The sequence below is a fragment of the Taeniopygia guttata genome, chromosome 21 (genome assembly GCF_048771995.1).
Source record: "Taeniopygia guttata chromosome 21, bTaeGut7.mat, whole genome shotgun sequence".
In the NCBI taxonomy this organism is placed as follows: domain Eukaryota; kingdom Metazoa; phylum Chordata; class Aves; order Passeriformes; family Estrildidae; genus Taeniopygia; species Taeniopygia guttata.
Window position 1 is genome coordinate 1,117,700 of NC_133046.1, and position 13,322 is coordinate 1,131,021.

Here is a 13,322-nt window from a genome sequence, read left to right on the forward strand (position 1 = left end):
GGTGTCTAGCAGTAGAATCTGCTTTGAGTGAACCTTTAGTAAGCTATGAATTTATTTTAAAATAATATAACTGGCTAAATTGCATCTAAAGTCACTGGAATAGAGCTGTGAGAATACCAAGAACACTGGAAAAGTGGTCCAGAGTCTCACATGTGAGTGGTCCAAATAGTTTGGTCATACCATAGGGAAGTGTCTGATGGGATTCTTTAATGTTTCCTGCTGTCGGCCGCACCTTTACAATATTTTTATTTGCAGAACTGCTGTGTTGGAAATAAGAAATGTAGCTCTGTTACTTGGATGTCCTCTCAAGTTCTATATGTCTGCTATGTTTCTATTCCTTTTTCATTTGCTTCCTGCTCCATTCAAGGACACTCTTTTCCCTGACTTGGTTGGCAGCCGCCTCCCTCCCATTTCGTTGCAGTCCAGGTGGTTTGAAGCCGTTGCTCGTTGTTGAGGGGTCTCTGTGCTGATGGCAGCAAAGAGCTGTTGATGAGGTTCTGTGTGCTGACCCTGTTAATCGGTGTCCGTTCGCTGATGTGCAGCTCCCCCATATTCCATGGCTGCGTCAACGAGCGCCTGGCCGATCGCACGCCCTCCCCCACTTTCTCCACGGCCGACTCCGACATCACTGAACTGGCAGATGAGCAGCAGGATGAGATGGAGGACTTTGATGATGAGGCCTTTGTGGATGACACTGGCTCCGACGCTGGGACTGAGGAGGGATCAGACCTCTTCAATGATGGGCGCGACCCGTTTTACGACCGATCCCCTTGGTTCATTTTAGTGGGAAGGTTGGTGAGGTTACTCTGAGAATGGCCAAAAGGGACCAGCTCTTGCTGCAGACTGCAATGGCTTTGCCTTGTGCTACATAGATGGGCAATCTAGCCAAAATATCCATGTCCATAAATTGGAATTGCCAGAGAATGAGTGTAGTTCAACATTAAGTTTTGAATTCTGTGTCTGGAGCCATGAAGACCTAAGTAGTAATTGAGAAGATAATCCTTAGATGTGACAGCGTGAGTAAATCTATCTCTAGGTAACTGTTGTAGCTTGGAATGAACAGGGGTTTGTATACAGAATTTAAACCTTTATAGAATTCCCTATTCAGCTGTTGCAGGGTCATTAAGAACTGTAGTGTGTTATTTTCTTCCATGGAAGAGAATCTGTCTGTGGTGGGAAGTCTTTCAGTTCAAACCCAGAAAGGCGTTTTCTTTGAAAACAGGTTTAACATCTGCTGCATACGAAAAGATGGCATGAGGAGAAAGAAGAATGGTCCTTTCTGGATGAGGAAAAGTGTTCTCGGAGATGATTTGACTTCTCAGATTATGCTTGACTCTCTGTAGCCAGTATTACACAGTGAAAGTTCACCAACATTGAAATTCACTGTCTCTGCTTATCAGGACTTTCCCTGGGCACTATGCTTGAATTCCTGAAACAAGTTTGGTTGGTGTATTTTAGAATATTATTGAGCTTTCCAGAACAGAAAGAATTAGGGCATTACCAGACCTGTCTGTGGTGTAGACCCTTAAGGACAGCAAGTTGCATTAAAGAAATGTAGTTCTTCACAATGTTTCTTAGTAATAGTCTGGCTAACACATGTTTCTCATTACAAGAAACAGAAACATTTTTATTTAGTGGCTTGGCTCCTGTCTCTGCTGCTTCCCTCTCCCCTGATGATGCTTTTGTGCTGCCTTCCTTACCCTGTAAGCCAACATCCTCATTAAGGTGCTTGCCACAGGCATGGTACAAAAAAAGGCTCCATGGCCGGCAGAAGGGAAGAACAAAGGAAAAGGGACCAGAGGCTTGGCTTTATCCTTCTCTGTGAGTATAAGCAGGAAAGACTTCATAATCAAGATGGTGGCATCTTTATGCAGTTTCCTCAAATGCAGGACACTTGTTTGCATAATTTGTGAAAAGGAGAGATTGAGTTTGCTGGTCTTAATCAAGCTTTGAGTTCAGTTTAGTGTGTTTGTCTAACCTCAGGCATTGTCTGTAGTGAAACTTGGAACTTCCTTGATCCTGTCCTTTAAACAAAAATTACTAAAGTTGCAAGAAATTGCATTAATCCTCTGTGGTCTGTGAATCTGTGCCCTTATGTGCAATGCTTGGTAGCAGGTTTAAGCACTAATTATCTGGTTCAGGTGGGGAGGCAGTTTGGGAAAGGTGTCTGTGCTGCTCTGGGCTGGCTGTCAGCTCCTTTGAGCCCAGGGCTGCCTGTGTGCCCCTGGAGCCTGGGAAAGAGCTGAGCTGTTGGTGCTCAGGAAGCACAGCACAAGCTGAGCACATACAGTGTGCCATGAAAACACTGGTGCTTCCTGGCAGGCACACAGATTCCTGCCTTGTGGAGAGTTCTGAGCTCTGTCTATGGATGGGCACGTGAAGCTGCAGCACTCAGGCACTGGCCTGCATGGTATGAGCTGCGTGTACAGAGCTGTGAATGTGCTGAGGAATGAAACTTGGTTCCTATGTTGAGGCTAGAGAGTGGCTTTTCCTTAGTTGTTGGTTTCTATTGTTTCTATTCCTGTTGTTCTGTTGTGCCCATTCTGTCAGCAGAGGCTGTTAGAGTGTCCAGCACCACTGAGCAGGAATCATTGTGAGTCCTTTGTGTCCTCCAGTGTGAGAATTCTGCTTTAGAGCAGTGACTTACAAGTACCAGGGGTATGCCCATCTACATAGGAATTGTCTTGAGCACAAGGTCGTGTTCAGTTTGTAGCAGAACAAACTGAAAATTCTTTATCGCTTCCAAGTGTGTACTGGTTGATATGTTATCGAATGTGAAGGACAAATAAAACAATTTTTAGTATTTTTGGGGGGTGTCAGCAATAAAAGCGCAGGTCATGAAGGAGAGGAGGAGAAATGGAGCATTTAGTTATCCAACTCCCTGGCCATCACAGTTATTTTCTTTTCTCTCTCTGTGCTATGACTGTCTTTTATTTGTAAGTCTTAAAGAAAACAAAAAAGAGCTGGTCCCTTTAGCCATCTCTTCTGGCATGCTGGGTTTCTTCAAGGTTGACTCTGTTTAATGGTGTGACATATCAAGCATTTGGTTTGTTTTTAAGGGAGGTGGGAGAGGACTATGGGATATTTTATTTAAATCGTAATGGATTTTTTTAAAAAATATCTGCCATCGTTTTGAGTTCTGTTGGTTTTGTTTTGGTTTTTTAAAGAATTGTGTTTGTTAAATTTAATTTTTAGTTTTGTTGTGAGTATGCCATTTTACCTCACCAATCTTTCTGCTAATCCAGCTCCCCTCTTTCAGTCTGCTGGGCTAAGTGCAGGGGGATACTCAGGGGCTCCTTGGGGAGTGGGAGTCCTCACGGATGTGGGAAGAGGAGGAGGATAACTAAGATTTCATCCACTCCTAACTTGGCACTGTCTCATGATGAAACTGCAGTAATGCTGCACAAACCAGCTCTGTTTTGGTGCAGCACATGTGCAGTTGCTCTCCACTCTACAGAAGAGATGCAGCATTTTCATCAGCAAACAGGAAGCTTTAAACTTTTTTGCATTACGTGCTTTTTTTTCTCTTAAGTTAAAATTATTCCAGTGAACAAGGTGATTGGATGGAAGCAAATTGAGGGAGAAGAGAAATAATTTTTTTTCCTTGGGATGGTCACATGGTAGGGGTTAATCCATCTGAATGCTTTGGCTGTCACATGTTGAGCAGCACGTTCAGACCTTTTGCCCTGCAAATAAACATGTATTTTATTTTTTATTCAGGTGTGCTTTCACTTTCCATTAGTTTGGCTTGAAGGGAGAAGGCTTCTGCAATGCCTGACTCTTTTTAGTTACTGAGACTCCTACTGTGCACATGAGTGCAAGACTCCTTGGCTTCTGTTCTGTTTGGAAATGTCTGTTCTCCATGGCTTAAAGTGTGCTTTTCAAACTGGGTGTGCTTTTTGTGTTGAGCACAGAACCACATACCTTTTGGAACTCCATCCCTGATCCAGTCCAAGTAACCATTCCAATTTCAGGAACTGTTTTCTTATGTGGTTGGATGCTAGTTCCTCAGATGAGCATCACCTAAATTCCAAAGCTAAAAATGAAAATGTTAGAGGGAAAAAATAAAATTCAACTTCTCATTTTGTTACTTGAAATTTAGTCTCTTTTCCCTTCCCATGCTTTATCAGTGCTTACCTCACTTTGAAGCAGACTGAAAAGGAATTAAATCCTAATCTTAGTGAAGTGTTATGTTGCAGTTGTTTTTTTTTGTTGTTGTATGGTTTTCTTTTCATTTTTTTTCATTTTTGGTTTTGCTACTTTATAGCCATATTAATCATCCTCTTCTCTATTGTATTTTGTCACCACTGTTTTTTAGTAGCATTATTTTTGTGTCCTTGGTTCATGACTGACACCTGTTTGACTTCCTTGTCATTTCAAAAGAATTCATTCACCTTGGAAGGGGCGTGTGAGTCCAAGGAGAAACATTTCCCTTTTGTCATGCAGGGCTTTTCCTAGGAATGTTAAACAATAACAGTTATAAATTACAGAAATTAATAATACATAATACTAAAGACTAATAAAAAGAACTGTAAAGAGGAAGTTAGTAAAACAAATTACTGTTGTTTAGTATAATTTAATGTGCATAAATCTATTAAAATTGCATTATTAGTCACTTTAAATTTACTGACTGGTAAAACTATTGGTTAAAGTTCTGTGCATCTCAGTACTCTCCTGAACTCTGAAACAGCTCATTTAATAAATAAAACCTTCCATATTTTCCCCTTGTTGAGAGCTGTTCTTTAGCTGACTTGTTCAGCGTATCAACATTAATGTCTTGCTCAAGTTAATCCCACTGAAGTGTGATGCTTTAAAAACTACTGCAGTTCATTGCAGAAACATAAAATAACTTAATAACTTTAATCTGACTTTTAATTAAAATCTATACAATTCAATTGGTTACCTTACTGCTCCAAAGCAGACCCTGCTTGTATAGAACTTAAAAGTTAGTGCAGGGCAGGATTGTCCCCTATGGGGCCCAAATGCTGTTTTTCCTTTTGGAAACTGTAATTTCTGAGTGGTTGCTCTAGAGTAATGCTGTCGTGTCTTATTTGTTATGCTTTATTTTTTTCAAATAAATAAATCAAATGCTCATAAAGATATTTACCTGTGAAGACTTTCAGTCTTCCACTATCTGTGCAAATCAGTGAATCTTCCAAGAAACCTAAGTGATGACTTACAGTTTATTGTGGGTTTCTGGTTATTCTGCAGACAGTGTTATCAAAGGAATATAGAGGAGAGAAAACATTCAATCTGTTTTTAAAAGAGTGATTTTATATGTTCAGTAAAAAATTGAGGCTATGTGAGCACAGTAGATCAATTCCTTTTTAATTTATCATTTCCACCTACCTCATTCTTTATCATCAGTAGTTCCCTGATGGATTCTGTCAGCTTGCTAACAGCTCCATTCACAGCTGCAGTGCATCTCTGGTTACCTTCCATCCAGCCATCCTCTCTCCCTGTGTCTGTAACTCATTCCTGTGAGCCCTGGCTCCCCCTGAGCTCTGCCCGAGAGCCTTGGGGGCTGCCCTGGGCTTGGCCAGAGCTCTGTGTGGGCAGGAGGGAGCCGGGACCTGCTGCAGGTCTGGGAGATGCAGAGTCTGAGATGTGACTGTTTCAGAGGCGAGCCAGGCTGCAGTGGGGTGTGGCACACCGTTCTAATGCTGGCTGTGTTTCTCTCCTGTCACAGAGCGTTCGTGTACCTGAGCAACCTGCTGTACCCAGTGCCCCTGATCCACAGGGTGGCCGTGGTCAGCGAGAAGGGCGAGGTGCGCGGCTTCCTGCGCGTGGCTGTGCAGGCCATAGCAGGTGAGGCACGGCTCCTGCGAGGGCCAGGCTGGCAACCACGCCATTCTTTCTCCTGCTACTCAAACCTAACAACTTCCTGTTGCAAAGAGCACCTGCTCTCTGTTGCTATTGAAATTACTGCATTCGTTGTTTCACCATATGGGCTGAGCATGAGTAAGTCTTGAAATCATACTACTGAACAAAAGACTTTAAAATTATGATGATGTTGTCCACTGAAGTTTATGCCTGGCAACTAATGCAACACTGCTTTTTAGGACAGTGGAAGATTTAACTACTGTCAGTAAGTCTGAAAACTAAAACAAAGTTTTTTCTTTCTGGCACTCAGTATAAACAGTGGAGAAGGGTACCTGGTTTGATAGTTTTGGTGACCTGCATTAAAGTTAAATGTAACAAGTTTTAGCTGGGCTCCAACTATCCTTTTAAACAATGCTCAGAAATGTGCTCCTCCAGGGTCGGGGGAAGAGCATGTGAAGAAATTGTTAAGGGATGGTTTTCAGTATGGTGTGAACAGAAATAGCAGCAGTTTCCCCCTTCATTGCCTCACTAAAAACATGGAGACCAGAAGCTGCTTGAACACAGTGTTTAATCACCAGGAATTCTTTTCAGACGAGAGGAGTGGACACATGGGGTGGTAACGGCCTCGCCCAGTGCTGAGCTGCCATTGTGAGTGTGCCAGAGTTCACTGCAGGTCACTGCTCAGTCGCTGATGTTTCAGGCTTGCTCAGTGTGAGGTGGGCTGGTTGGCAGGGCCATGCCTTATCCATGCTGGTGGGAGCACAGATCCTTCCCATAATTTGCCCTTTCCAGCAGTGGCTAACTGCCAGCAGTTCTTGCTTCTTTACGTAGGGTAACCCTGGAAGCTTCACTCTCCATGGGAACATATAATGAAACTCAGACTCTGAAGATGTGTAAGACTCACCCTGGCAGCGATTAAAAACAAGTGAATTAAAATCTGGTTTGATGTGTACAAAAGTCTAGTTTGGTTTGGTCTCCTTAGCATCGACTGAATATTTCCAAATAAATATTTATCCATCCAAATGAACTGAATACACCATGGCTAACAGAAACAGGACTGGGGACATCTCTTAAGAAAGGGCCATGGCATTATTTGATCCCTAAGCAAAGCGCTGGAGCACATTCTGAATCTTGTGATTTCTTCTGTGACTGTGCATTTACTGTGAAAAAACCCTGGCATTTAACCAGGCCCTGTTGTTGTTGCTGTCTGTGAGGAGGAGGAGGTGAAATGAGCAGATTGGATGGACAGATCCAGCTTCAGACTTCCAGCATGTCCTGGTGCAGCTTTGCTAGTGTTACTGCTGAGTTCATGGCTACAGAATTTTAGATGTTTGTTTACCTCAGTACAATGATCAGAAGTAAATAAATAATGAAAATTAGTACTGAAGTTGGTTTTCATTCAAAATTCTCTAAAGTTAAATATTTTCAGAATGAAACTTGAGAGCTTGTCTTGTTTTCCCACCCCTGAGTTCCTGATGGATAGGTTTCTGGCATGATCTTTTCCAGCACTTACTCCAGCTTGTAACTGTATGACTCTTCTGTTTTCCATTTTGGTTTTCATTATAATGAAAACTTCCATTTGGATAGCTCTGTGGGGTCTCCCTTCTCTTCCCCATCATTTATTTATCTATCTTCTTTTTTCCCTGTTTTTTTTAGCTGATGAAGAAGCCCCAGATTATGGATCTGGTATTCGACAGTCTGGGACAGCTAAAATTTCATTTGACAATGAGTATTTTGATAAGGTAAGAATTCTTAAAATTGAGTTAGGTATCTTTGAGTGTAGTAGCTTGTGCTTCTAAATAAAGAACACATGTTAGGGAAGGAAGGGGATGGCAAACTCAGAAAGTGCAGAAGTCTGTTACAAGCCTCTATATTTAATTTTTCAGAGTGATTTTTCTTCAGTTGCAATGACTCGGTCTGGACTGTCCCTGGAGGAGTTAAGGATTGTGGAAGGGCAAGGACAGAATTCAGATGTTACCACTCCTCCAGAGGAGATCAACAGAATGAATGAGCTGGGTAAGCAAGAAATTGGTATTTGGAGAACTTCTGGGAAATTTGTGACACTTTCAGTCAGTCATAGAAAGGAGTTCTGAGTGTCCTGCAAGAATGTCATGGTTAGGGAGAGGTGTTACAAGTGGGTTGAACATGAGAGATTCATTTGAAGAACTGTGCTGAAAATCTTCCCAGATATTTGGATCTCTTGGTTATCAGCAATTTATTTGGGTTTAAGAGGAAAAAAAAAATGTGATGGGACTAAACTGTCTTCTGAAGAACTATTTCAAGAAAAGAAAGGAGAAAAAAAAATTATTTCACGTGGGATCTTTTTTTCTCTCTAAGACTTGAAGTCAGCCACTTTGGATGGAAAGATGACTATGGAAGGATTCACTGAGGAAATTGGTGATCACCTGAAGCTGGGCAGTGTATTTACCTTCCGTGTGACAGTGCTTCAAGCCAGTGGCATCCTGCCCGAATATGCAGATATTTTCTGCCAGTTCAAGTAAGAATTTGTCTTTACTTGCATTAGGCAATTAATGGTATGATAGAGAGAGCAAAGAGCAGTGGGCAGTGGAACCCTAAGAACTTTTCAGATGGGTGGAGGTGCTGTTCAGCAGTGAAAAATACCTTGTCACTGGAGTTCCTGGTCCTCACTTTCTCTTAAGCAGATGTTAAGGATTAAAGTTTTGCAGAAAGGAAATAAAAGAATCAAAGTGGACTCACAAGTTATTAGTTTATAGATATCTTAAGGTTTTAAGCTTTTAATGTGAAAAATTCAGTACTAGATTGTACATACACTCATTTGAATGAAAGCTGCATGACCCTGGAGGAAATCAGTTCTTCTCAAGTGAAAGTGGTTTTAGGCTTGAGTTGTTAAGGAAGAGAATTAAAAAGAGTAATAAAGACATAAAACAAGTACCACAAGACTATGGTATGCCCAGCTTTAGGCCATCACTCAACTGCTTCTAAAGTTCCAGCAGAATACATTTCTTTTGGGGTTTTAGGATTTCCTTTCAGGGTTGGATTCAGAGCACAGCAATCTTCATTAAACCATTCTGTGGTGGCTGATTTTTGGTTTGTTTTTTTAAAGCTTTTTACATCGACATGATGAAGCTTTCTCAACAGAACCTCTCAAAAACAATGGCCGAGGGACTCCCCTTGGGTTTTACCATGTTCAGAATGTAAGTAAAGCTTTCCACGAGCAGTAACTTCCTCTGTCAGCACTGGGAGTTGTGAGTGTCCCTCAAGGCAAGCAGAATTATTAATAGCAGTACTAGGAGTGATCAGGTGAATGATGTAATCCCGATCACAAAACAAAACACAGAATGATTCTTTCACCTCTACTTCCTGCCATTGAGTTCTGTGTTTCCTTTCCAGGATGAAAACAGTCTAGAATTCAGGAAATAAAATATACATGTGAATAGCAGTGCTCATGATCTCAGATGAACTGGATATATCTATTTTTATGAACTGTGTAATGCTTTGGTTACATGCAGCCTCCTCTTCTCCTACTTGAAATTTTCTCCTTTGGAGAGTAGAATTAATGCCTAAAGCAGAAGGGAATGCAATTGCTTTTACTGTGAGTGACACTAAGTGATACGAAAAATACAGACTCCTAAAAGAGATTTCCTTTTTTTGAATGTCTCCTTTTCTTTCCTTACTCTTGAAATAGATTGCTGTGGAAGTGACAGAATCGTTTGTGGAGTACATCAAAACAAAGCCTATTGTCTTTGAAGTCTTTGGACATTATCAGCAGCATCCTCTCCACCTGCAAGGACAGGATCTCAACAGGTATTGGTCACTAGCCTGGCATAAAGGCACTTGGGGATCATGCTCAGGTTATTAGTTTTTTTGTACTCCTGAAATTGTGCACCACAGCCTCACAAGCAGAATTCCTGATGGAGGTAAAAGTGCTGGCAGAAGCCTTTTTACCCAGTGCAGTGACTGAGGGAATTGTTCTACCCTGTCAGACATGGAAAGCTGTTCTGCCAGCCCACCCTAAATCATGCTGGTGACTGGAGCACTGCACTGGGAATACTGGGAACTTCAGCAGTGATCTGTGGGCTCTGGGAAAATCTCAACAGTGCTCCTAGGCTTGGTTAAGTTGAATAGAAAAAGAGCATAGATTAGTCTGAGAAGTGTGCTGAGCCCCCTTGTTATCCTGACAGGGTATACTCGCCTGTCTTCATGGAATTGTGAGGATATTTTTAGAGACAGTAGTAGGTGTGTGTACACAAAGATGCCTGTGTGTGCATTTGTGTATATTTCTTACATTTAACTGCCTCTGTATTGATAACTCTTCATTTCTCTGCAGCCCTCCACAGCCTTCTCGAAGATTCTTTCCTCCCCCTATGCCACTGTCAAAGCCAGGTGAGAACAGCTTTCTAATTCTGTACATCACAGGTATGCTACTGCAAAGGGAGGTTGTAGTGTATTCCTGAGGTATCCAGGACACTGAGAAATGGAAATGGAGTGAGTGGTACAGGGGGCACTGAATGTCTTTGCTGGCTGTCTGGCCTCGTTATGTTTTATTTTTATTTCTTCTCAACCTCCTTTGCAGGAACTGCTGCTTAGTTCATTAGGGGGTAGAATTCCATTCCTGAGGTATTGACCATATTCCATGAGATCTGGCTATGGCTTTTCCCGTGCTTACTGAGCACTTCCTGACTGGAAATTTGCTTATTCATTAATTGCTTCATCTTTTTGCTCTTTCATGTTTTTGTTTAGTGAGTCAGTCTTGTTGAAATGATTCTTGGTTTTCTTTGCTTAATTGGAACAATGCATGCTGAACTCTTCTGTGATTTTTTTTTTCCATTTCACCTTTAATTTCCTCCTTCTCCCTCTTTCTCTCACCTGCATATTTCTACCATTCTTTCTTTGTGTGTGTTGCATTCCCTCTGCAGACCATGAAAGGAAAATTGAGTTGATTAGGTACCTTATGTCTGGCTATGTAAACGTGCATGTGCTGAACACGCTGTCTGAGCATGCCAACGTGCTGGCCTCCTCTGCCGTGGCTGCTTTCCAGGATGGAGCTGACCAGCTGCCACCTTTTCTCTTTCTGCCTGTTCCCAGTTGTCAGAGTGAGCGGGCTCCTAAACGAGATGGTTAGTAGCCAAACTTGGTGTGTGATAGATGTAGAAGTAGTTCCAAAATGTACTTGGAAATTCCTTTTTCCTTCATCCTGTAGTAGTATTAGGAGTAGAAGCTGCCATGGTTGTGCTCCTGGAAGGATGATGCTGTGCTTAAATGTAGGGCTCTTTTAGAAAGAACCATAGAGACAGTTTGTAGACTCCAGTGTGCTGGGAGTCACAGATTTTTGTGTGTCACTGCATCTGTTCCCTGAAACTTCCAGGACCTCTGATTTTTTTTCTGTTCTGCATAGAGTTTTGTGATTCTGGGATGAGAGATGCATATGGCAACACAGGCAGGTATAGAGGAAACATTCAGCTGTGTTCTGTATAGGCTTCCTTTTCACTCATCTTCCTTTCCTGCCACTAGCAGTGCTGTTCCTCACTTCCATTTGTATTCTCTTTTATTTAACTCAACAAAAAAGTCATGCTGATTAATAATTGTACCAGAGCAAGTCTGTGAGAACATCTAGAATCAAGCTTTCATGTTTAGTTACATGTGTCTTTCTGTTGTTTTTCTCTTCTGATGCTTCTGAGTGGCTCTGCTCAGCAATTACCTTGAGTGACTTGTGTGTTTGATATTCCTCTGGCTGGAGTGAGTTCACATGCAGCTGCATGAGGTGATTGGGTGTAAGAGAGTTACCACCCTGAGTAATGTATGGGAAGGTAAATGATGAGCCTCAAGCTCGCTGCCTCCCAGGGTGGAGCTGTGCTGTGAATATCTGATTCCTGTAAAATCTGTCCCTCCGAGGCAGCTGCTATTTTACCCAGAAAAGAAACAGATCTCAAAAGAGAGCACCTAGGCGTTCCTGTAAGGGCCTGTTTTAACTGGGGGCTGTTGTATCCTTCCATCATATGGGAAATTAAGTCATGGTAGAAGCCCAAGGATACAGAGATGTAAAGGTGGGAGAACCTAAAGAATACCTGAGCAAGGGAGGATTGAGTCTTGAGAGGTAGTGGAGAATATTTTTGGGGCTTAATAAAAGCAGTAAGGTTAGTATGTGAAAGGAGAAAAAATGGAAGATCAGAGTTAAAAAACTCCTAGTCAGAGTGTACAGGAACTAAGCTTTTAAAATGTTTCCATTTACAAAAATATAATGAGTGAACAGATAAGAGAAAGCATGTAATGGCAACTAAAAGGTATGATGTGTGAGGGAGTATTAGGTTATTTCTAGAATTTAAGCTGTCTCATTAGTTTTTTTAAACATGGTTTATCCCTACATTTGAATGAAAGGAATTAGAGGGGATCTGGCTGGTTATACTCAATAATGCCAAGAGATAAGGAGCCCAGAAAAATACTTAAGCAGGATTAGGGCTCTGGAATAAATCTTGTTCTGCCTTTTTACATATACAATATCTTAACCAAGTGGTGCAGGAGTCTGGCAGTTTTTTAACATGACGAAGTGAAGACTGAAGTTTTAAGTTCTATTCTTTTCCTCTTGTGTTGGGAAGGTGAAATGTACTTTATGTGTGACTGATGCTGCAGATGAACAGACCTCAGCAATTCTGAATCACCAACTGTCAAGCTGTAAAGCAACTGATGCATATTTGAGGAAACTTCTAGAGGGACTGTGTATTTTTCCAGGCTCTTTGGATGCACTTTTGTTCCATTATTTGACTTCAAAAATTTTTTCTGTTCTAGTAACCTAGATTTAAAAACACTTAGAGAAATCATGATTGCTGTAAGCAACATAATTTTCATGGTAAAAGCTGTGGTCTGCCTACATACACAGAATATGTAGGACCTCTGAAATGGAACGTTTCTCTGAGTCCTGAATAAGCTTTACTTGTTCAGTCTTTGTAAACTGCTCTTTTTTTCTTTATTTCTTTTTTTTAAAGTGCCAGCTACAAAGCTGAATACTATGAGCAAGCCCAGCTTGGGCCAGAGTGTGAGCAAATATGACCTTCTGGTGTGGTTTGAAATCAGTGAACTGGAGCCAACAGGAGAGTAAGTCCTGTATTAATATTGTGATTAACGTTGTGTTTCAAGAATGGTGGTTTATGAGATTGCTGAGTTTTTTCCCCTTTGTTCTGTTCAGATCAGGTTGATGTTTAGTGGTCACCATGGTGGGGGCCTTGCTGGTTTGTAGTGATGGGTGTCCAATCTGCTGACAGTAGCTGTCCCCATTGGAAGGGACTGAAGTGATAGAATGACTTTCTTTCACACTTGGAGGTGTCTTTCCATGGTGAAATTCCAGACACAGGCACAGGAAAACTTCCCTCTGTAGGCCATCAGTTTGGATTCTTTGGGACACGGGAGATATACTCCAGTCATGTAGCACACTCTGTTCAGTGTTCATCTCTGCTACAGAGAAGGTTTTCCCCTGACAGGTATTTAGAGGTTATTTTGAGAAGCCAGTTTCGCTGTTTTCCGTT

The 13,322-nt window shown here is 41.7% G+C and overlaps 1 protein-coding gene across 11 annotated transcripts in view; it reads left to right on the forward strand.

The window, feature by feature from the left end:
* The window catches only part of KIF1B (kinesin family member 1B), a 77,188-nt gene that overhangs the window by 48,076 nt on the left and 15,790 nt on the right, over nt 1–13,322 (forward strand). For 7 of the 11 annotated variants that reach the window (XM_072917234.1, XM_072917238.1, XM_072917237.1 and 4 more), the window contains 9 exon segments: nt 543–791; nt 5,690–5,808; nt 7,480–7,565; nt 7,710–7,839; nt 8,161–8,320; nt 8,909–8,999; nt 9,491–9,609; nt 10,133–10,188; nt 12,786–12,894. In XM_072917234.1, coding sequence (XP_072773335.1) covers nt 543–791; nt 5,690–5,808; nt 7,480–7,565; nt 7,710–7,839; nt 8,161–8,320; nt 8,909–8,999; nt 9,491–9,609; nt 10,133–10,188; nt 12,786–12,894 — 1,119 coding nt within the window. 11 annotated transcript variants of the gene reach the window in all.